Source organism: Nelumbo nucifera, chromosome 2 (assembly GCF_055504915.1).
Source record: "Nelumbo nucifera cultivar China Antique chromosome 2, China Antique-T2T, whole genome shotgun sequence".
NCBI classification, from domain to species: domain Eukaryota; kingdom Viridiplantae; phylum Streptophyta; class Magnoliopsida; order Proteales; family Nelumbonaceae; genus Nelumbo; species Nelumbo nucifera.
Window position 1 is genome coordinate 60,584,389 of NC_142650.1, and position 24,523 is coordinate 60,608,911.

The following is a 24,523-nucleotide window of genomic DNA, read 5'->3' on the forward strand; positions in this document are numbered from 1 at the left end:
TGAGAAACCTAACAGTTGTGCCAAGGCCCACCCTCAACTTCATTAAGATGCATATTTACTAAAATACTCCAAAAAGAACAGATTCTCTTTTCTTTATTTTGCTTCAACCTTTTCACCTTACCCTGTTTGAGAAGAGTAGAGAGAATCACTCTATTGAAATTTTAAATTGTGTATGACAAAGCCTTAATGGTAATAATGGCATTTTGGTAATGTTAACATCTCCATTGTGAAAAGCTAACAAAAGGGATGTCTTTGCACCTTTTTTCTAAACTATGGGGGAGATTTTTGTTATGGTCAAATTTTCCCAAAAATAATGATAATGCATGACCCACGCATTGGAATAAGGTGAACTCATGATATAAAAAGCAAACTGACCAATATTTACTCCTAGGATGTCATCATCAGCATCTATATCATGACCTGAAAGACTGTTCCCTCCATCAACATTTGCCCTTCCATATATCAGGCATAGATCACTATAGTTTGGCATGGTTTTAGTTCTGTATGATCGTGCATCAGGATGTGCCTGCATGTAAAATATATGAGCTAATTGAATGACAATGTTATATGTACTTTACAAATTTAAATAATTATCAACAAACCTTGATATAAGCATCCCAAGTGTTATCATCAGCTATTACCATCTGTCGTGATTCATCCCAGGCAAACCCAGTATGGTCAAGAAGAATTCTCATGTCATTGTATCGCTTCCTCAAATTTTTGTAGCGACTTCTCAAAACATCTTTGTCATGATAAGAACCAAATTTTGCATTGAACAATGTGATCATATCATTCCATGCTTGCTTACTGAATTTATGATCAATCATATTCCCTCTATGCACCTGCTCTAGCATAATGTCAATAAAATAACGGTCCATTGGCGGTGTCCAGTCTGTCCTTGAACGATCACTACTTGTAAGGGATTCATTATAATGTCCTAAAAATCAAAAAAAAAAATCAGAGAATACATTTTTTGAAAACACATCATGTGATTATGAGTGATCTATGGTTGAAAATGGGTATAAGACAAGAGAGGGAGAAGAGAATAACACAGAAAAGGGGTGTTTCTAATTGGTTGACCCCCACCCCCAGAGGAATCAATATTTATATTAAACGTAAAAATGTACAATTGCAAAACAGTCCCTAAGAGGGACCAAAAAGAAATTACACGAGTTTAAGTACATATGATATAATACACTTCATACATGGCAACCAAAAAAAATATGCTCTAGACAGTAGGCTAACTTTTATCTTCACACATTACACTCCTAGACATAGTAAATACATGCAATTAATTAAGGCACATAAACCAAAGTTATCTTTAACAGACAACAGTGAATTAATTCCTTAATTAAGTCCCAGTATCCATGCATCACTTTAACATTTTATTAATCGCATGTCTCTAGTTCATATTGATGCATAATAACACTTAATGCTCATTAGCTTCCTACAAGAGTTCAGAGGTACTTCTAGTCAATTTGTTTACCACTAAGGTCCAAAAACTTAGATTCCAACCGCTAGGCCCATTTATTTTCATACAAGGCTATCAGAAATAAAAACTCACCACTCCTTACTCCTGGGGCATCATCATCAGCATCCATAATGTGTCCTGGATGCTTTTGCCTTCCATCAGTAGATGATTTTCCATATATAATGCACAAATCACTATAGTTCGGTTTGGTCTTCGTTCTGTATGATCGTGCATCAGGATGTTCCTGCACATATTTTGCATAAGCAACTTGCAGTAAACAATGTCAGGTAAGAACATGGTTCAAAGTATTGATACACATCGACGTGGCAGAAGGGGTGTATCGGTACTTTTTTTTTATGAATGAAGATAATTTATTAATTCAGAAAAAAGGAAGTACAGGAAACCCTAAAGAGGCACGAGCTGTTACCTCTTCAGAAAGTATTACATCAAAATAAAACAGAATTAGCCATAAATAAAATTACAAAGCAGCCCAAAATAACTGCTCCCTTGTAGCCCCTGCTTAGCTAACCCATCAGCTAAGGTGTTTGCTGATCTTCACCCAAAGAGAGGTAACAGTCATATTTCTTGTAAGCCAGTTGACTTTCTTAATAAATCTCTGTGTTGCCACATGGCTGAAGCTGGGTCTGTCAACCATCCCACAACAATTTGAGAGTCTCCCTCGACTACCAAGTGCTGAACTCCTAATTGTTCTGCAATCTGAATACCTTGTACCGCCGCTAAAATCTCAGCACTATTAGTCTCCTATTCCCACGGGGCCTGAAAACAAGGCTAATATGTTGCTCTCCGTATCTCTCAGCACCCCTCCTATCCCCAATGGGCCTGGGTTTCCTTGGCTGCTGCCATCAAAGTTCCAACTTTACCCATCCTTCAGGCGGAGGGGTCCACACTACAGATTCCCTGTCCTTCCTTGTATGGCTGTTAGTCACCACTATCCAATTTCTCCAAATATCATCAAAGGAAAAGATATGAAAGAAGTCCAAAGTTCTCAACCAGTGGATGGCCCTAGTCAAGATACAATCCTCAACAGCCTGGATGCTTCTTTCTTTTTCCTTGAATATCCTTGCATTCCTTTCTTCCCAAATTGTCCACAATGCGGCTGCTCTAATACATCTCCACATCATTTTTCCTTCTTTTGTAGGCTGCACAAAAAAAGGAAGGATCGAACAGTTGGCTTAAGTCTGTGGACAGATTCCACCAACACCCAAACAAAGAAAAAATCCAACTCCAAATAGCTCTAGAAAAGGAATAAGATACAAGTAGGTGGGAGCAATCCTCACCACTAGCCCTACAAAGTACACACCAATTAGGGGACAAACACATGAAAGGCCTTTTCTTCTGCAAGCATTCCAAAGTATTAATCTTTCTATAAAACACCTCCCAACAAAAAATAACAATTTTAGGTGGAACAGGTCTAGACCAAATCTCCTTGGTTGGAAAACCCCACTGACTCGGGGAAGAGCAAAGAGACTTAAAAAAAGGAAGCACAAGAGAAGTAACCTTTTGGATGAGGGGACCATAATCTCACATCCACACTAAGAGGGTCCAAAAAGACACTGCCAAGAAGAGACGGTGTATCGGTACTTTGAACCCCATGTTTATATATTTTTTAGTTTTTTTAAACCTTTTCAGAGGGGTTGGTTTAAGGCATGCCTACCCTGTGAAATTGGTACTTTGAACCCCGATTCAGGGCGTATCGTGTCAAAATTTTGAACCTTGGGTAAAACAACAAATAAGAAACATACCTTAATATAAGCATCCCAGACATCATCATTAGCAGTAATCATTTGTCGTGTCTCATCCCAAGCAAAGCCACCTTGGTCAAGGAGGATCTTCATATCATTGTATTGCTTCCTCAAATTTTTATAGCGGCTTCTCAAAACATCTTTATCATGTTGTGATCCGAATTTTTCATTGAACAAATCAGTCATATCAATCCATGCTTGTTTGGTGAATGTATGATCAATCTTGTTGCCTTTATGTACCTGCTCTAGCATAAGATCAATGAAATAACGGTCCATTGATGGTGTCCAATCTGTCCTTGAGCGGTCACTACCAACAACTGCTTGGATATACCTTTCTTCTCCTACAAATTAGTAACTTAATAATCAAATTATCACTTGTTCAGAAAGGAAAAGGAGGAAAAATTGATTTATGTTTAATGACATAAATTTGCAGCAATGCTATGAAAATGCATTAATCACATTACCTACTAGCTACAAGTACTATATTAACAATATGATGCACAATAACACTAGCTCCTTGACTAAAGTTCATAGAGGTTCATTCTGCATATGACATTTTTTAGATGGTCCAGTTGGCTCTATGACTAGAGGCACTTGCTTAATCCTAAATCTTGGACTAATAGAGATTGGACCATACATAATAGAAATAATTATCTACTTATCTTAATTTCATGACATGGTAACTCACCACCAATCTTCTTTCCTGGGTTTTCATCCTCAAGATCTGTGTTACGAGCCAAACGGCTGTATCTTCCATCCACACTTTCTTTTCCATATATCAGGCACAAATTGTTATAACTTGGCACTGTTTTTATTCTGTATGATCGAGCATCAGGGTGTGCCTGCATAAACATATGAAAGACAATTCCAATTGAGAATAACTAATGCAATAAAACTATTAAACTGAAACACATCGGGCGTGTTAAACAGGTAAACCAGAATATAAAGGCAGTGGGTTGTGGCACAAAGGAGTATCAAAATAAAGGATCTAGTTTGATAATTGAACCCTATGGAACTCTGTGGGCCAGATTGAACAATGCAGTCCAGTTCATTGTATTTATTTTTGACCAGTATGGTATTTCTATACAAGGTGAGCATGAAGGGACCCCAACACTAGGTCCCAACGAAAATATCAAAAGTGTCTCAAATTGTACAAGATCCAATAGGAGCTAATAACTGAAGATCCACAATACAACTCTTCTTCGGAGTCCATCTGTTATGGACGCCTTCCTCGGGAAGACATACCATCGCCGCCGGCAGCAACAGGCACCTGACCCACCGCCAGCAGCAGCAATGATTCAGTGATACTCATCCTACCCAGTTCGGCAACAGCAGCCTTATCTAGATTAGATTAGCTCATTTGCTTGTTCTTATCTTATTGTTCTTATCTCTCATCTTATCTTGTTAGTAGCTTATCAAATTAGGATTAGCTTATCTTATCCTTAGCAAGATAGCACTGGAAGTCTCCCTATTCAGCAAGGAGACTCCCTTTGATTAGGACTCTTGTAATCTCCTATTTAAGGAGACCCCATTATTGAATGAGATATCGAATATTCAGTTTAAGGAGTGAGTTAGGAGAGTTGGTGATCTCTTGAACAAATCACCAGAGGTGCCAAGATAGGTTCATCAAGAGCAGGAAGGAACAAGGGAAAACAGGAGGTTTTCCCCGTGACGAGATCCTATTCCCGGGCCCTCAACAACTTGGTATCAGAGCAAGGCGTCATGGGTGATCTGGAGCAGCTACCATCCAGGGTCCACGACCTCGAGCACCAACTCGTGGAGACCAGCTCCAAAGTCCGTGAGATCAAAGAAGAAGTGAGGGAGCTGCAACGCCTGATGGAGCTATTCCTTTCTAGGGAAGGGAACTCTGAAGGAGGGACAGCCACCAATGGCCGCCGACCAGATCTTCCAGAGTCTTCCGGCGAGCAGCAGTCCGTTAGCCAAAGAACCGCAGTCGTCCCCAAGTACAGCAGGCTGGAATTCCCGTCGTACAATGGCAACGGAGACCCCTTAGGCTGGCTGTATCGCTGCGAGCAATTTTTTCGGAACCAACGGATAGATGACCGGGATAAGGTAAGTCTAGCCGCCTTTCACTTAACAGAGGAAGCACAACTTTGGTTTTATTGGTTAGAGAAAGAAGAACCCGGGCTCAGTTGGCCCCAGTTTAAGTCCTATTGCCTTCTTAGGTTCGGACCCCCACTGACCAGCAACCCACTGGGTGAGCTGATTAACCTTAAACAGACCGGCACAGTGGCTGAATATCAGCGACAGTTCCAAACCCTCCTCACGAGGGCATCCTCCGTGCGACCCGACCAGCAAGTGGATATGTTCACGGCAGGGCTATCAGAACCCCTGCGGGTGGATGTCGAGATGCAGAATCCCCCAAATTTGGTCACAGCCATGAACTTAGCCCGCGCGTTCGAGCGCAAACTGCAGCTCAGCCACGGAATTTTTAATGTGGGTCGGCTACCGAACTCATGGGTACCCCCAAGATCAGCAGCAACGACCCCCCTTCTGCTACCAGCCGAGAACTGAAATCTCCCACCACCACCGCCTCTAGACCAATGACAAGTACAGGTAGCAACATGGCTGCTCCACCCATTAAGCGTCTGACCAGGGCAGAAATGGCAGAACGCCGAGCAAGAGGCCAATGTTTCAATTGTGATGACCTCTACTCGGCAGGACATAGATGCAAGAGGCTTTTTTGCCTCCTCATCGATGAACAAGAGGAGGAGGAAGAAGAACCAGTCACATTCGAGCCAGAGATCTCTCTCCATGCGATCACCGGCATTAAAACTTCTCAGACCATGCAGTTACAGGCACAGATAGCAGGCCAACCGGTGCACATTCTCGTTGATTCAGGGAGTACACACAACTTCATAAGTGAACATGCCACCCTTCAGTTAAAGCTGCCAATGGAGCTTCGACCGCGACTACAAGTAGCCGTCGCAAATGGTGAGAGAGTTCACAGTCCAGGAATTTGTAAGGACGTGCCGGCACAGGTCAATTCTGAATTGTTTCTTGCTGATTTATTTGTACTTTCATTGGATGGGTTCGATATTGTTCTAGGGGTCAAGTGGTTAATTACCCTAGGGCTGATTTTGTGGGACTTCAATGCACTCACCATGACCTTCCACCTAAATGGAAATTAAGGTTCATGGCACGGTTGCAGGGTTAAAGAAAGGACACCACAGGTCCATGCACTTCAGACAGAACCGGCAGCCATGGAAAAACTTCTCGCCGAGTTTTCAGATCTGTTCCAGGAACCCAAGGGTTCAGCATCCTTTGGTGGCGGGTTCAGCACTAGTCGTTGTCCGGCCTTATCGCTACCCCCACTTACAGAAGGACAAGATAGAGAAACAATGTACAGAGATGCTGAACCAAGGAATCATACGCAAAAGTCACTCCCCCTTCTCTTCGCCGGTTCTGTTGGTGGCGAAGCAGGATGGAACGTGGAGGTTCTGTGTTGACTATAGAGAACTCAATGACCGGACGATCAAAGATAAGTTCCCTATTCCCGTTGTGGACGAACTGCTGGACGAGTTGCATGGTGCCCAGTATTTCTCTAAGTTGGACCTCAGGTCCGGATACTTCCAAGTTCGCATGGCTCCCGGTGACGTGAAGAAGACTGCTTTTCGCATCCACCATGGCCACTTCGAATTTTTAGTCATGCCATTCGGACTCTCCAACGCCCCATCTACATTTCAGTCACTAATGAACGAGGTATTCCAGCCCCATCTGCGCAAATTTGTTTTAGTTTTCTTTGATGATATCCTCGTTTACAGCAATTCATGGGTAGAGCATGTCCACCATCTGAGGACCGTTTTCGAGCTCCTACGCCAACACAAATTATTCCTGAAATGGTCCAAGTGCTCCTTCGGGGAGCGACAGGTTCTTTATCTCGGCCACGTCATCCATGGGCAGGGTGTGATAGTTGATAGTTCCAAGATTCAGGCTATAAAAGAATGGCCCAAACCTCAATCAGCCAAGGCCTTACGCGGGTTCCTCAGTTTAACGGGTTACTACCGCAAATTTGTACAAAACTATGGAGTGTTGGCAGCCCCGTTAACCAACCTGTTGAAGAAAAACTCCTTCCGGTGGGACGATGCAGCAGATGAAGCTTTCCTAACACTGAGAAATGCCCTGTCTTCCACCCCTGTCTTGCAATTACCTAATTTCGCCCTCGAATTTACAGTCAAGTGCGATGCTTCCGGAGTGGGTATCGGGGCCGTACTACAGCAGCAAGGGCACCCGATTGCTTTCTTCAGCCGCAGACTGGCCGACCGGCACCTAAAGCTTCCAACCTATGAGCGCGAACTAATTGGCCTAGCCTGAGCCGTCCAGCACTGGAGGCCATATTTGTGGGGGCGGTCGTTCGTCGTCAAAACTGATCATTACAGCCTCAAATACCTGTTAGAACAGCGTCTCACCACTTCCCCTCAGCAGCATTGGGTTAGCAAACTGCTCGGGTTTGACTTCCAGGTGGAATATAAGGCGGGATCCTCAAATCGCGCAGCTGATGCCTTGTCTAGGCGAGATGAAGACGCGATGGTTCTGTGTAGCATTTCCCAACCTCGGATCTCTCTGTTTGACGACATTAAAAAGGCAGCACCACAGTCCCCGGAATGGTCGCTCTTGCTACAGAAGATCCAGTCCGGCACCGCCGACCCCAATTGGTCACTTCAAGACGGGTTGGTACTGTATAAGGGACGAGTCCATCTTCCACCAGACTGCCCATTGATCCCCACCATCATCACCAGCATCCATAACTCCACCCACGAGGGCATTCAAAAAACACTACACCGCGTTCGGACTGATTTCCATTGGCGAGGTATGAAGACTTTCTATTCGAGATTTTGTCTAGAATTGCTCCACATGCCAATAGAACAAATGGGAAAACCTACACCCGACAGGCCTCCTTCAGCCCCTCTCCATCCCGACACAGATCTGGGCCGACGTCTCCATGGACTTCATTGAGGGACTACCCAAGGTAGGTGGCAAATCAGTTCTCTTCGTGGTAGTCGACCGCTTCTCTAAATACGCCCACTTCATTCCTCTATCACACCTGTATAGTGCCACTTCGATTGCTCTCGCCTTCTTTACACATGTCTTTTGCTTACATGGGTTACCAGAATCCATAGTCAGCGATAGAGACCCGGTTTTCACTAGTGCCTTCTGGAAAGAGTTATTCCGGCTACAAGGCACCACCCTGGCCTACTCATCGGCTTACCGGCCACAAACCGATGGTCAGACGGAAGTGGTTAACCGCACAATCGAGATGTATCTCCGCTGTTTCGTAGGCGATCAACCACGACGGTGGGTGGATTGGCTCCCTTGGGCCGAGTACTGCTACAACACAGCTTACCATTCTTCTCTCGGCATGACTCCCTTTCACGTCGTTTATGGTAGGGATCCTCCCCGCCTACTGTCCTACGAGCCGGGTTCTACTCGTTTGGAAGCAATTGATCACTCCTTACAAGAACGCGACGCCCTCCTCGCCGACGTCAGCCTTCGCTTACAGCAAGCCCAGCTCCGCATGAAGCTCCACTATGACAAGCACCACCGAGAACTGTCATTCGACCCAGGACAATTTGTTTGGTTGAAGCTCCAGCCCTACCGGCAACGTTCCTGTTACAGTCTTGTATGCCCTTAGCTTCAATCCGATTTGATGTACTTTTGTTATTTAGTGGAAATAAATAAAGTGCATGTTTGATTCATGTTGTTTGGTTTAATTCTGTGTAAGACCCTAAAACTGGACACTTACAGAGACTCATGTTAGTTTAAAATATTCACAGCCGTTGGATAAGTCTGGGGAGATTTATCCTGCCAAGACTGATACTGGTGTGCCACCAAGTGTTGGGATGGCCTGTCTCAGCCACCAGGGTAAGACCCGAGGCACATGCAGTATGGGATTACTTGAATCCTTGAACCGGACCAGATTTCCAGTGTTGCCCTGGACCTTGGAGACAGATGGGCAAAATTGAAAAGTTACACCTGACCCCTAGACTCGATTATGACATTTCACTAGGTGTCGGATCGGGCTGTCTTTGATATGCCAATCAGTGAGATCCTTGGATGGGGATCAAAACCTGGGTATGTTGGGACAGTCTGAAAATTCATCTGAGTGGGTGATCATAGTGACAGGATCAGCCCCTTTGTCGAACAAAGGGTAATGATCGGGAATGCACTCTACCTGATGGAAACCAAACTGCCGGCAGTTGATTTCAATCGTTGGAATTTTGTTTTGCAAAATTAATATATTTATATATATATGTACGGTTTCAAATTGTTTGCAAATGGTTTTAATTCCCGGGATCCATGTGAGTGGAGAGTGCGGCACTGTTCCTTGCAGCCGAGGGAGAGGTCCTCTCTTGTCGGGCAGTGCTTGATCATTAAGGGCTGAGAGGTTAAGTGTAAGACCATTTAGGATAGTACCTGATGGGCTAATCTTGCACCTGCCCACAGTCCCTGGGTTTTTATAAGATGGCTTGGCTCAGGGACCACTTAATGTAAGTGTTGGGCCCATAGGGTCCATATGATGGGCTCAGGGGTTTACTGAGTCTTTCAGTGAATTCGGCTGGGCCTTGTATTAAAGGCTGGGCCAAACCCATGTGGCTGGTGTGTAGATCAATGCTTGGGTCCCACGCCATACAAAGAAGCCCAATTGGGCAGCAGATTGGAAACTAGTTAAACACTGAACATCTAATGGGCCAAAAGCCCATTTCGAGCTGGGCTGATATGATCATCCATCTATGGGGCAAATCTGAGATTAATGTTAGTAAAAGGATTGGGCCTTTAACCTTATCCACTCCAGGAGACCAAATTCATATTAGATTTGAATCTGGTAACCTCCTGATAAGATCAGGAGTAAACTAACTTAATCTGCAGATAGGATTAAGATAATCCCCTATCCAAATACAGATTTGGATTGGGATAACTCTTGATTAGGAGGTTTCTTAATCAAGAAGAAAAGAGGAGAAAAAAAAAGAGGAAATACATCAGAATTCGAACTAGGGTTTTTGGTGAAAAGAAATCTCCCTGCGAATTGAGATTAGATCTCATTCATACTCCAGAGAGAGAAGAAAAGCAGTTCAGCCTTTTCGCCCTTGGAGTTCTCCTCCTGCCGCCGCCATCTACCTTTGCAAGATTCGATCTTTGCAGAAATAGAAAGTCAAAAAATCTGTTCTTGACATCAGTCTTGCAAGAAAGACTAAAAAAGACTTAGTGTTTAGTGCTTCCAGAGGGTTCTTGCGAAGGATCCAGTGTGTAGGACGCACCCTGCTGGTTCTGTTCCATCCACAGCTGTGTCATCTTCAGCAAGAACGAATCTTGGTGCATTCTTTGGGCGTGAACACCAACTTTGGGAGTTACTGCTTCTCCGGATCAGGTATATTCCTCCCATTTATCTTTTGGTTCAGATCTGGTTTGATTATGGTTCAAGTAGGATCCTTGAATATTGTATTCTAAATCTAGGGAATATGATTCCCAGTTGGGAGAAGGTAGGAAATTTTTGAAATTCGCCCCACCCATTCCGCAACCTTTATGGCATCCATTAGATGGATCCTACCATTCTTTCAGTTCCTTACGCCACAAGGCTGCCCCGAAGCTGGCCCCTAAGTTCTATGGGCCCTACAAGGTTCTAAGACGGATTGGCAGTGTGGCCTACCAGCTGGAATTGCCTGAGACCAGCCGGATTCATGATGTCTTCCACATCTCCTTGCTGAAGCCATTTACGGGTGTTCCCCCGGACCAAGTTCCCTCCCTGCCACCCTTGAAAGATGGGAAGTTGGTCCCCCAACCGAAAGCTGTTACCCGCTCCCGTTTCAATCGTGGAACCCTTGAAGTCTTGGTGGAATGGTGTAATTTACCATCAACAGAAGCCACATGGATCCCCTTGGCGGAGTTCCAAGCCACATATCCAGAGTTCGAGCTTGAGGACAAGCTCGTAGTCCAGGAGGGGAGTAATGTTATGGACGCCTTCCTCGGGAAGACATACCATCGCCGCCGGCAGCAACAGGCACCTGACCCACCGCCAGCAGCAGCAATGATTCAGTGATACTCATCCTACCCAGTTCGGCAACAACAGCCTTGTCTAGATTAGATTAGCTCATTTGCTTGTTCTTATCTTATTGTTCTTATCTCTTATCTTATCTTGTTAGTAGCTTATCAAATTAGGATTAGCTTATCTTATCCTTAGCAAGATAGCACTGGAAGTCTCCCTATTCAGCAAGGAGACTCCCTTTGATTAGGACTCTTGTAATCTCCTATTTAAGGAGACCCCATTATTGAATGAGATATCAAATATTCAGTTTAAGGAGTGAGTTAGGAGAGTTGGTGATCTCTTGAACAAATCACCAGAGGCGCCAAGATAGGTTCATCAAGAGCAGGAAGGAACAAGGGAAAACAGGAGGTTTTCCCCGTGGACCGACCCGTGACGAGATCCTATTCCCGGGCCCTCAACACCATCCCTAGACAATCTATCTGCCAAAGACTTTTCCGATCTCAGGTCCAACTGAATGAACTGTTGACCGCACAGATCTCTAGCCTCTCTAATATGATGTTCTAAGGTCCATAAGCCCATGAAGCTATCAACCATTCACCAGTTTCTGATGGCATATCCATACCATTCTCCAATTGGAAACCCTGTGGTAACCATGTTTATAATTTCCTTGTCCACCTAATCTACACACCTTATGGTACATAGTATTTGTTTCCTACAAATAATTTTTGTAGGACTATTCCATTTTTTTAATGGATAAGAGTATAAAAATAAGCCTCTTTTTGGTGTGTGTGAGAAGGGGATACTCAACTAAATTAAAGTACCTATTTGAAAAACAAGATGGATAAAGTGGAACTGTTTCAAGATGCCACCTCAGTCTCAATGTGTAGAAATCTTTCTATGAACAGTGTTCCCTTTCCCTTGCTTTCTCTAAATGGTGATCCGCTATATATATAGAAAGATTTCCATGATAAGATTCATATTACCCTTCCTATTATTAACAGGATTCAATAATCCATTTTTCTTTATGGAAGATAATTAGGTGTCTAAAAGACTGTTCTCTATATTACTATTAAATATTAATAAGCCAACAAGTTTTCTATATGGGAGTATGCCCTTTAACCAAGGAGAAAGGAAGATATTTTTCCCCATTGTAGGTGGATCTTCACAACCTTTTTTTTTATATGTCCCAAGAAGATAAACTTCATAACCAACAAACATGATAACTTCATAACCAAGAAGATAACTTTACTATTAAATCTAGTGTACCTTGATATAAGCATCCCAAACATGATCATCTGCAGTTACCATTTGCCTGGTTTCATCCCAGGAAAATCCACTTTGCTCAAGAAGTATGTTTATATCATTGTATTGCCTCCTTAGATGTTTGTATCTGTTTTTCAGAACATCTTTATCATGACGAGATCCAAATTTTGCATTGAACAATGTGACCATATCTATCCATGCTTGGCTAATAAACGTATGACCAATCTTATTTCCTCTGTGGACCTGGTCTAGCAATAGTTCAATAAAATAACGGTCCATTGGGGGTGTCCAATATGTCCTTGAACGATCATTACTAATAGGGGTTTGGCTCTCTATTCCTTCCCCTGCAAAATGAAAAGATCCATTAGTGAGTGAAATCGTCCAGCACAAGACATTACAATTTCATATGTTGATCTATATAGCAATAACAGAAAATACAGAAACTAAACACTAAACCTAATACCATAACCACAACCAAAGCTACAATTACCTAAGCTGCTCAAATCAACCTCGGTTGAAAGCATGGGTTGGATTTGGTTATTTTAGCATAAGGTTGAACATTGGTGCCCTAATTCCTTTCTATGCAAGTTCTTTCTAAAGCTCTTAACCTCAATATTATGGTTTAAGAATGGATTCTTGTCCAAAAAGGTTTGCAAATCAATTCATGTAAAGAACTTTAAATGACTTAGGAATTTCATCCTCTGTTATGTCACTCTAATTATCAATAACATCCTAATGATTAAGTTGAAAAATATATGATTAGAGTTAGGTGTGAACGTCTCATTCTGCTCTCAGTCCTTCTCCCTTCTCTATTTATTTTTTTCTCTATTAACTCCAGATCTATGATATCCAGATACTTGTACATGCTTAGCCAGTTTTTAGGAAACTGGACCGGCCAGTCAGACCGGTCGAATCATGACCCAGACCTATATCTGGTTCGGTCATACCATAGAAACCAGAATAGGTAGAGAACTGCCCAAAACCGGCTGACTGGCTGTTTTAACCGCAAAACTGGAAAACCGGTCCCCGTTTCCTATAACCACCCCGGTCTCAAATGTGTAGAATTTTCAAATTGTAAATGACAAGATTCAAATCCATGACCTTTTTACCATGCATATTTCCTTCTTACCATTAACCCACTTCATTATTTGTGTCCATTTATGAATAATATACACATTTTAAAGAAAATATAAGTTAGGCTGTTTGAGCCCTGGTCAATTACTTTTAAAATAAAAGAACTAATCATCTATCCACCACATCCAAGCATAACATTATTGTATAGTATATTATTTATAGTATTTATGTGACCCGTGGAATATATATATGCCACATCATCACAATTTGACCTCTGGTTTGACCACGGTTAAACTTCTGATCCATGAACCTCTCCCCTTTCTAGTTCTATGTTCGGTTCAGTTCTTTGAACATTGTTATTAGCATACCAGTTTCAAATGCAATACTTGTCAGATACGACACTAGATAGTACATGGATACTTCTTGTTGCTGCCAAACTTGGAGTCGAGGGCAGCGAGGTAATTTCCGAGGTCCAAGGGTTGTGGGTTCCACCTGCTAAGAGTGAAAGGGCGTCAGAGGCCCTAGGAGTTTTCCTAGTGGCGAGGACTCTGACGGTCAAGTTAAGTTAGCTGAGGGCTCAGAGTAAGCTAGATCACCACAAGAGAATAAGTGATAGCTCAAGTATGTGTCGTACCTTTAGTTGTAGTGTCCCTTTTATAGTCGGAGTTGCCCAGGTAGGGAGTAATGAACGACGAGTAACCATCCAGTGGATTGCGGTCACGTAGGGGGACTTAGAGAGGTCGACCGACCACGATCCCATAATTAGCAACTCAAGAGTAAATATGCCAGGATCGTGCACCCACATTAAATGCTCCACAACTATCAAGGGCGGGAACCCCATTGCCCTTGGGAAACTATCAGTTAACGGAAGTACCACTAGACGAGGTCACATGTCAGGGTCTGGTGAGCCGACCCAATATGCCTACATCATTTACCCCTCACTCTCGAGGCTGAGGTCAAGGCTGTTGGGTGATTTGCGTTGAGGCTTCAGCCTCGGCTGATGAGAGTAGCCATTGGCTTTGTCATGCCTATATGTTGTTCGTTGTCCGTGAGCGAGATGGATCGATGTGGTCTTGGCCAAGTCACCATGGTCTGTACAGGTGCTTGCTTCCGTTGTCCGACAGTCGTGTCCGGGACGGGTGTTGGCTTCACCGATCAAGGAGTTGTGCCCAAGACGGGCCCAGCTTCAGCTACCCAGGAGCCGTGTTTGGGACGGATGGTCGTATGGTCAAACCGGTTCGAAATATCTTGAGCTGGGGACGATGGGCAAGCCGGCTTCGAGCCTCAATGTCATTCCGTCTTTCGAGGTTGATGCCACATGGAGGTCGTTGGCACGGGTTGTTGAAGCAGTCCGATTACGGCCATTGGATGGAACGAATCTCAACCGTCCATTTTCCTTTAAAAAAGGGGAGGAGATGGGGGAGACTTCATCATTTGCTCGTAGTGCATTTGCCTGGTGTTCCTCAAACCACCTCGGCTTCTAGCAAATTGTTTCCCAGTCCTTTCTTCCAAAAACCTTTTCTTGGTAAGGCCTCGCCTTCCGTGATGTCAACTTCCGATTTTGGTCATCAGGCCTATTCCTTTCCCAACTGGAGTGATCCCAATAATATCTCTACTCCCAGCAGTAGGGGGAGCAGTAGTAGTAGTAGTTCCGAGGGCACCTCTCGGACTTCTAGTGTAGAGGTTCTATGAGAAAGAGTCACGACTCATGAGGCCGAATGTGATCAACATAGTGTGGACTTCATGAACGAGAGTACCAGATCCACTAGGCCAAGGGGTGACGTCCCTGTGTGTCCCTCTACCAGGCCTTTGAGGGGAAATGCCCTAGGGAACTTACCAGCGCTTCCCATGGTGGTAGATGTTGAGGAGGCTGGGGGGCCGATTGGCGAAGAGGAGATCGAGGCCGAGGGTCAAGGTGTGAGACTGGAGTGATGTCCTCACTCAGACTTAGATAGCATTCTTGACCGGTAGTAGGTTAGGGCCTTGGCCGAGAAGTATTTCATTTTGGGGGACTATAGGATTAGAGTCCCCTATGTCGGCGATAGGCCATAGCTCTGCCCCGAAGGGGAAGTGTGCCCACGAGCATTATCTTCACTTTGGGTTGTGTTTCCTTTTGCACCCTTTGATCCCTGACTTGTTGAATCATTACAAGTTAACCCTCACTAGCTTGCCCCTAACGTCGTCAAGATGATAATAGCCGTCTTGGTGATGGCTCGTCTCCGAGGGGTCTCGGTAACAGTGAACCTATTTCGGAGCTTGTCCGATTTAAGGAAACAGCCCGATGGTGAAGGGTTATGGTACTTCCAGGGCCAATGGGGAAAGGTGGTGGACAACCCGTCGTTCGTTCACAACTAGAAGAAGTTTTTCTTCGTAAGTTGTCCCGAGGGTTGGTCCTTCCATACTGGCTGGAGAAGCCCAGATACGCTAGCCAAGAGGATCACACCACGTAGCAATGACGAGTTGAAGGCCATGATGAATCAGCTTCGTTGGGTGGGACGATTCATGCCAAACCCTTGGTGAAGGAGGAAGCCTTAGTGATGGACGGCCTTAGTCCTGCCCCCCTTGGTATGGGCACTCCTATTACTTGTTGATTATAGCTTTAGTCAAGCTTTGGTTTATCTTTCTAACATATTGTTGATTCATTCTTGCAGAGATGGAGGGTGACATGAAGGCCATGTTGCTGGCAAAGGCAGCCACTTCCAAGAAGACTATGAGGAAAGGTGTGGCCGAGGGGACACCTCGGAGGCAGCCAGGACGAGGGTTGAGGTTGAGGCTGAGGCGGCCAAGAAGAAAACCATTGCCCAGAAGCAACCTTTCGAAGGTACCCAAGACCCAAGGGCCACCAAGAAAATGTCAGTCAGGGATCGCCGGACCGAGGGGCCTTTCAGTTGATCTCGGTAGGTTACCTCCCGCTCCTTTGATGATCAAGACGACAAGCCCCTGGTCAATCGTTGGTTGTACAAGCCAATTTGGAATGTCAGAGAGGGGGACAACCTATCCGCCACTAGCATCGGCCACCAGCTTGCTATAGGCATGGTTCTTCATGGGGATCGTCAGTCTTGGACCTAGCATTCCATCAATTCGATCCGAGGCACTTTGCTAGACAAGGCGGCCAAGGTATGACCTTGCACTTCATGAACTCCTTAAGTACTATTATTAACTTAAATTCAATTTTTTTATAATCTGACTCATGCTTCTCTTGCATATGGTTTCCTGCTCCACTAGCCTCTGCGACAAAGTGGAGGTCTTGATTCAACAACTACGACAGGCACAGGAGGAGGTCGACAAGGCCAAGCATTAAGCAGGGCGGGAGGTGTTTGAGATCAAAGCTCATGAGGAATATGAGCATCGTAAGAAGGCCAAAGCCAAGGTCATAGCCAAGAGGGAGATGGTGAAGGACCTGAAGTCTTCCCTCAACTCGATGGAGCGCCAACTCGAGGAATCATCTACCCAAGTTGTGTCCGACTATAAGGCCTCGAATGAGCACAAAAGGGATTTGGCGTTAAACAATTGGATCCCGAACTTTAACATTAATCAGTTGGATCCCTTCCCAAAAGGCCAACAGTCAGTCAAAGTTGTGGAGACAGCCAAGGATCAAGGTGGCCAAACTGTTCAACATGTTGGCGGGTAGGAGGTGGTTGTTGAGGGGAACACTGGGGCTGATGGCTAGACTGGGGATGCCCAATAGATTCTTTGTCTTTGTGGTTTCTTGGGTCTGCGTGCCCTTTCTTGGAAAATGTTCTCTTTGCTTTTTTTTTTGTAAGTAAAGGGGTTGATGCCCCCTTGGAGCACTTTTTTTTAGAAAAGAACAAGTATTAATAGAACACTTCTTTTTTGAAAACATGGGCTTGCTTTGTTTTAGCGTATGCTTGTTCTTGTACTTAGTTAAGTGAGTAGTTAGCTTAGGCTCTTTTCCTTTAGCCAAGGTGTCTTGACCTCTACCTGGAGTTTGATATTAAAGCCTTTAACCACAAGTCACTTAGTATGGATTGCCAAAGTCTCGAGGTCATGTGCTTTAGCCAAAGAAGGTTCGTTGGGCATTTAACCTTTGTATGGTTGTATGCCACGGGTTGGGGCCTGTTGGGCGTGTAACCTGTGTAAGGTTATATGCCACGAGTCGAGGCCGACGGTCGAGGGGATTCTAGCAACAAAAGAGGCGAGAGTGTTTGCACACAAAATTTGGCAAAGTGAATAGAGAGGAACTTGCACTTTTGCTTTCATTAAAATTCTCTAAGTACGTATGGCTTCACTGATAGTACATACGGAGGTTCTCGATTCTATAAGGCCTTTCCCAGTTTGGGTCGAGCTTCCCGACACCAAGCTCAAGGACGACGACCTTCTTGAGGACAAGGTCATCTTCTTTGAAGCGACGCTCCCAAACTCAAGAGTTGTAATATCTTGATACTCTTTGTTGGTAGGCGGAGACTCTGATCTGAGCTTGTTCCTGGGCACCCTCTAGCAGATCAAGGTTATTTCTCAATTCTTCACTGTTCTCGGCTTCATTGTACGCTTTTGTCCGAAGCGTTGGTTGGCCTATCTCTACTGGGATGACAGCTTTTGTTTCGTACGTTAAATTGAACGGAGTTTCACCTGTGGTCGTCCAGGGTGTTGTCCTGTATGCCCATAGTACATTGGGCAACTCATATGCCCATAGTCCTTTAGCTCTATCCAATTTGTCTTTCAGTCCATCTAAGATGGTTATGTTGGTAACCTCAGCCAATCCATTAGTTTGCAGATAGCAGACCGAGGTGTACTACTTCCTTATGCTTAGGCTTGCGCACCATTCCCTGAACTTGGAATCATCAAATTGGCAATCGTTATCAGTGACTAGCATGTGTGGAATGCCGAAGCGACAGATGGTGTTTTTTCCAGAAGAAACTCTAGATAGTCCTTGTTGTTTGTAATGGTTGCCAAGGCCTTGGCTTCTACCCACTTCGTAAAGTAATCCACTGCCACAATCAGGTGTTTTTTGTTCCTTGTTGCTGGAAGGAAAGGTCCAAGTATGTCCATCCCCCATTTGGCAAATGACCAAGGGCTGCTGAGTAAGGGTGTACAATCAGTCAGTTCGGTTCGGTTCGGTTAGAACCGAGGACCTAACTGACTATTCAGTTTGACCATTTTCTCTAACCGAACCAAACCAAACTGAACCTAACCGAATTCGGTTTGGTTGGGCCCTAATTCCACATAAATGACAAACATTGATCGATAATTAATAAATAATTTATAATTAATAAGTGTTATTAATTAAAAGTTAAAATGGCCCCAAAACCCAATGGTTTTAAATATTTGACTATTATTATTAATTAAAAGTTAGAATACCCCAAAGCCCAATGGTTTTAATTAATTAGCTATTGTTAATTAAAAGCTATGCCCAAAGTTCAATGCCAATGGGGAATTGGCGAATTGGGCATTTTTCAAAAACAATTAATAATTAATGAACAATTAATGATTAGTCTAGTTGTTACGTTTTGTTACATTGCATTAACATCACTCCCACTTGGCCTAACTTCTTGCTAATGTGGCTTCCTTCTCTTCTAAACCTGATACATAGGCTGGCTATTCCCCATACATGGGCCTTGGCTCACCATAGGTCTTAGTCCTAACATTAGCCAAGGCTAACAATCCAAATGGTTGTATCTTTTCTCATGTACTTATTTAAAATCCTAATAAAATTCTGACACATCTATTCATCCAAAAAAAATTGCAAGTATGGAGTGGAGCAACATGTCTCCCTACCATAGATGCTCCATGAAAAGTTATAGCATGCACATATGCAAGCTCCAATGGCAATTCCAAGGATCAAATGTTGAAGTACATTTCATTTTCTTTTTTACATTCACTTTGGTGCAAAGTCCATGGTTCGCAACTTTGATACCGATGGACATTTCACCATGAAGAAATTGGAAGGTTTCAGGGATATCTTGCCGGTTTTGCTAAAATATTCGGAAAATCTAAAGAAATTAGGGGAATTACTAAAACTATACAATCTATTAATGAAATTCCGTGGATTGTCAAAATAAGTATAATTGCACATTTAAGACTCGACCATAACAAGCAATTATGTAGAACAAATAAAAGAATATTAAGAGAGTTAAATAGGCATCTCTTTCTTATCTCCTTTTTAGTCTTTTAGACATCTTCTCTCCTATAAATAAGTCATTCACTTGTCATTTGTCATTTTATTTCCATCTTTTTTATTACCATATGTTTTGATTAAATTGAAAAAATTCTTTTCCATTGTTTTTGTCTTTTCTTTTTCACTCTCCTATGTAATTTCTTCTTTCCTTTTAATAATTTTATTTTATTACCAAAAAAAATATAGCCTCATAGAGAAATGGGCAGATTTCAAGAAAAGTTTGCCAAATCTTGCAAATATTGCTAACCATACTTATTGCATGTTTTGCAAAACATGCACACAGACATACATATGCTATGAAGGCATTAAAAGTGTCTCTTTTAAATAAGTTAGTTCTCCTACTCTCTATCAGACATTTATTTCAGCTGGATTAATTGATCTAGGTTGAACTTGGATGAAGTTGGACCTGTAATGGCAATCAAACTCCTCATTAAAGCATAGAAGTTCATTAATTTATATGTTAAAGTTAATGGAATCATTCAAATATGAATTATCATTTTGTACATCTTCATGATTAAAATCACTTCATGATCATTTGTTGCCAGAGATTTTACATCTTATTAATATGAAATTTCTGCATGGTGCAAATAACTTAATCCTAGGATAATTCTGGATAGTTGAAACATACCAGTTTTTGCTGCTAGAACATCATCTTCAAGGTGTTTATCTTGACCCAACTGATTGTGTTTTCCTCCAGCAGTTGAATTTCCATGTATAATGCACAAATCATTATAGTTTGGAAAGGTTCTTGTTCTATATGAGCGAGCATGTGGATGTCCCTACATGAATTGTTTGTGAGCTATTCCAATCAACACCATTGCAGATTTAGTAAAATATTTAAAATAATGCACCACACCTTGATGTAAACATCCCAGATATCATCGGCAGCAGTTACCCTATGTTGTGTATCATCCCAGCTAAACCCATTCTGCTCAAGAAGAACTGTGATGTCACTGCAGTACTTCCACAATTTCTTGTACCTATGTCTCAGAACCCTTTTACCATATTGAGAACTGAACTTCTCATTGAACAATATAACCATATCTGTCCATGCTTGTTTACTAAATGTATGATCAATCTTGTTCCCTCTTTGCAATTGGTCAAGCATGAGATCAATAAAATAACGATCCATTGATGGTGTCCAGTCTGTCCTTGGACGGTCTATACTTGTAGAGGCATGGGCACTTCCACCTATTACAAATTGTAGATCACTAGCAAAAATAATCATACATTCATCAGACAAAACACATCCTCCACACAAATTGTGGTGTAGCATGATCAGGCCAACACAACCCGGTACAAAAGAAGGGTAAGGTTGAACATTGGGTTAGAATTAGGGTTGGAAAATGCCAACACAAGGTAAGGTTGAGGTCTCAAGGAAACCAATATGTGTAGCCAGGGGGAGGTTGAGAGAGGAAGGGCAGTGTATCCATGATAATGTACATAAGTAATGCCTTTCCATGATTATGTACATTTAATTCAACACGACCAACCCGCTTTTTTGACTGGCTTTGATTAGGGTTGGATTCAATTGTTTCGTATAACATTATTAGGTGGTTATCTAATGGATCAGGTGTGGATTGGGATTCAGGGCCAACCCATTAAACATCCATTTAAGAAGATGCAAAATGGGTGTAATCCAACCCAACTCATTTATCTATAATGCTTACAAGTTATTAATACTTATGGTTTCCTGACATCAATGCTATATGATCTTTTCTGTCCAAATTGGTGTGCTAAGACCAATGGCTATCCAGGGGTACTTCTCAGAGAGAGGATCAGAGCTAAACAAAAAGAGAGAAGAAGATCTGAACAGAGGATCAGGCTTCTTCTTTTGCTTGGATAACCCATGGCGAACCCATTAAAGAAACACCCATTGGGTTCTGACCTGTGAATGGCCTATAGGTAAAATCAGTCACCAACCCAACCCTCAAATAAATTGGCAGTTGAACGGTTCTGGTCAAGAACCACCACCCTTATATGATGCCTATGTATTATTTGCATATGTAGTGTGTGCATGTGTGCGTTTGTGTGTGCAATTTGGTTATGAATATCCTAACCTGACTAACCTGTTTTCTTGATTGAATTGGATTAAGGTTGAGTATATCTGGTTTGGTTACAGCTACGGTTGAGGGTATCAACACAACTAGCGGTCTAGGATTGACCTCAACCTAACCCAACCTAGCCTAAATTTCCCTTCTAACACAAAATTGATCATCTTAGCCATATTAAATGGTAGAGAAGATGCTCATTACTTAGAAAAAGGAAAAGGAGAGGTTCCCTTATACAAGATTTAAATATTGATTTCAAAGAACAGCTAAAAGCAACATATATAAATTTCCCCAAAATTAGGATCATCTTAGCCATATGAGAATTTTCAAAGGCACTGCATGCTTATCTGTCTCCTAATAATATCTTAATTCTCTAAGTCATACAACTTGAATATTGTAAAAAGAGAAAAAAAATCTAGATTTATAATGCAGAGGAACGATTATTACCAATTAGTTAGAAGATTGGCTAATAGGATGGTTGACACACTAGCCAAGCAAGGGGTTAATGGGGATCATTTGTATTGGGCTCAGTTGTGGTTTAATCTTTATATTTGTATTTTTTGGGTGACGGTGCACCTGGCACCTGTCTAAGGGATGCTTGTATTGTTTATGCATATTGCTGTTTTATTAACAAAATTTATTAAGTCACTTATCAAAAAAAAGTGATGGCTATTACCAATCTTCATAGATGAGACATCATCGTCAATGTCTACATCATGGCTTGAACGACTATATCTACCATCAGCAGCAGTGTATCCATATATCATGCACAAATCGTTGTAGTTCAACACAGTTTTGGTTTTGTAGGACCGTGCATCGGGATGTATCTGCACATATTTTTGTTAGTTAAATGAAACAAAAATGGCACAGATTTCTTTAGCAAATCTGAATAAACAAGGCACCTTGGTATATGCATCCCAGACATAATCTTCAGCTATTACCATTTGCCGGGTTTCATCCCAAGCAAACCCACTCTGCTCAAGCAAAATCTTTATATCATTAAATTGCTTCCACAAATTTGTGTATCGACTTTTCAAGACATCCTTATCATATTGAGATCCAAATTTTGCATTGAACAATGTAAGCATATCTGTCCATGCTTGTTTGTTGAATGTATGACCAATCTTATTGCCTCTATGCATCTGGTCTAGCATAAGGTCAATGAAATAGCGTTCCATTGTTGGTGTCCAATATGTTCTTGAGCGATCGCCGATAGTTGGGTTTTGGCTACCCATCCCTTCACCTATGATTAAAAGAACAGTACAAATAATCAGTAATTCATCAGAAGGAACCATTATTCCAAATATCAATTTATTATGGTTAGAGAAACTTCATTCCCTTTTTCTTTTTTTTTTTTGGATGAGGGATAGTGAACTTGTTTTCTTTTTTACTTTACAAATAATGGACTTTATTAATAAAAAACAAAAAAAAATATACAAGTTGTACACATTAAGGAAGAGAAAGGACGATGATATAAAAATAGCCATGAACCGAACTCTCCAAAGAGAAGCCTATCTACCTCATATATACAAAATAGCCAGACAAGAGCAAGGCACAACCCCCTCCAACCCGCCCCCCCCCCCAAAAAAAAAATAAATAAATAATAAAAATCAAGCATTTTAAGTCATATCTCTCTCAGAAGAAGAGATCAGCACTCAGAAACTAGAAAAAAGGCAATAACAGACCATCAGCAAAACAATCCTACTTGTTCCTCCCCCCCTTCCAGCATAAATAGCACCATCAGTAATTAGAACTCCAAAAATATATATTAAAGATTATTGAGAATAGAATTTCCCCTTCTGTCTTCTCTCCCTCTTCCTCTACTTACAGGATACCACCACCTCTTCCCCCTTCCACTTAATAGGAATCTTCTGCCCATCTTTCAAGTGGTAAGTCTCTCAACATTAAGTAACATGTAGGAGACTCTTGAAACAAATTTTCAACCACAATCACATTCACCAATTTAATATCTCTGTGGTCAATTCCAAACCATTCAAAAGATGGGAATCATGTTTGGACAACCCACACAAATTTAATGTCATTTCTGAAAGTTGTGGCACCATTAAAGAACCCACATAAACATTCCCTGTTCAGAGCTTGAGTTTCCAACATTATACTGAAGAATTATGTTGGTTTTCCTTCAGCATGCATAGAGATCACATGCTTTATCATGATCAGTGCCTTGGACACTGCAAAAATCAATGTTGGACAAACTTTTAAATGGATGAAATGTCCATGTGGGACACTGATCACATTCCAACATTCGATGGATTCTTGAGGGACACTTCTATTTCTATGTATCATTTCCCATTCTCTCCCTGCTTTTTTGACATAACTGAACAGCTAAAGTATACAACAGATACCATGTTTCCTATTAAATTTTATTTGTAACAAAGATAAATTTATAGACCTTTTCTTCTGCAGGTTATAATAAAAGTCAAAAGAAAGCATTGACTTTTTTCACAGTTTATACTTCCCTATAGACATATGTGCCAGTCTTGTTTTTTCATATTACTGAGTCAGACTTCTCAGACACTAGTCAGATTATTCTCAAGTCTATCCATGCAATACTATGCAAAAATAGACTTGTTGTGGCTCCTGGTAGTTGTTAATGGCTTTGTTTGGTCCATTGGGCCCTTTGAATGTGTAAAGTTTATTTGGTGGAAACAATGCTGAATGGAAAGTTGTAGAAGATTACTATATGCTCTGATGCAGTACAAGTGTACAACTAGATGCATACCGACTCTTGTTTCACATACGATG

General features: G+C 42.2%; 1 protein-coding gene across 10 annotated transcripts in view; it reads right to left on the minus strand.

Moving 5' to 3' along the window:
* The window catches only part of LOC104612473 (uncharacterized), a 35,044-nt gene that overhangs the window by 6,070 nt on the left and 4,451 nt on the right, over positions 1-24,523 (minus strand). For all 10 annotated transcript variants that reach the window (XR_016082638.1, XR_016082637.1, XM_010279894.3 and 7 more), the window contains 10 exons: positions 22,663-23,003; positions 22,437-22,587; positions 20,566-20,900; positions 20,338-20,488; positions 12,503-12,843; positions 3,923-4,076; positions 3,235-3,575; positions 1,565-1,715; positions 603-937; positions 376-526 (listed from right to left, as the gene is read on the minus strand). Coding sequence is in view for 8 of the 10 variants with exons in the window: in XM_010279894.3 (XP_010278196.1) it covers positions 376-526; positions 603-937; positions 1,565-1,715; positions 3,235-3,575; positions 3,923-4,076; positions 12,503-12,843; positions 20,338-20,488; positions 20,566-20,900; positions 22,437-22,587; positions 22,663-22,995 (2,443 nt within the window). In the remaining 2 variants the exon portion in view is untranslated. The remainder of the gene's footprint in view (positions 1-375; positions 527-602; positions 938-1,564; positions 1,716-3,234; positions 3,576-3,922; positions 4,077-12,502; positions 12,844-20,337; positions 20,489-20,565; positions 20,901-22,436; positions 22,588-22,662; positions 23,004-24,523) is intronic.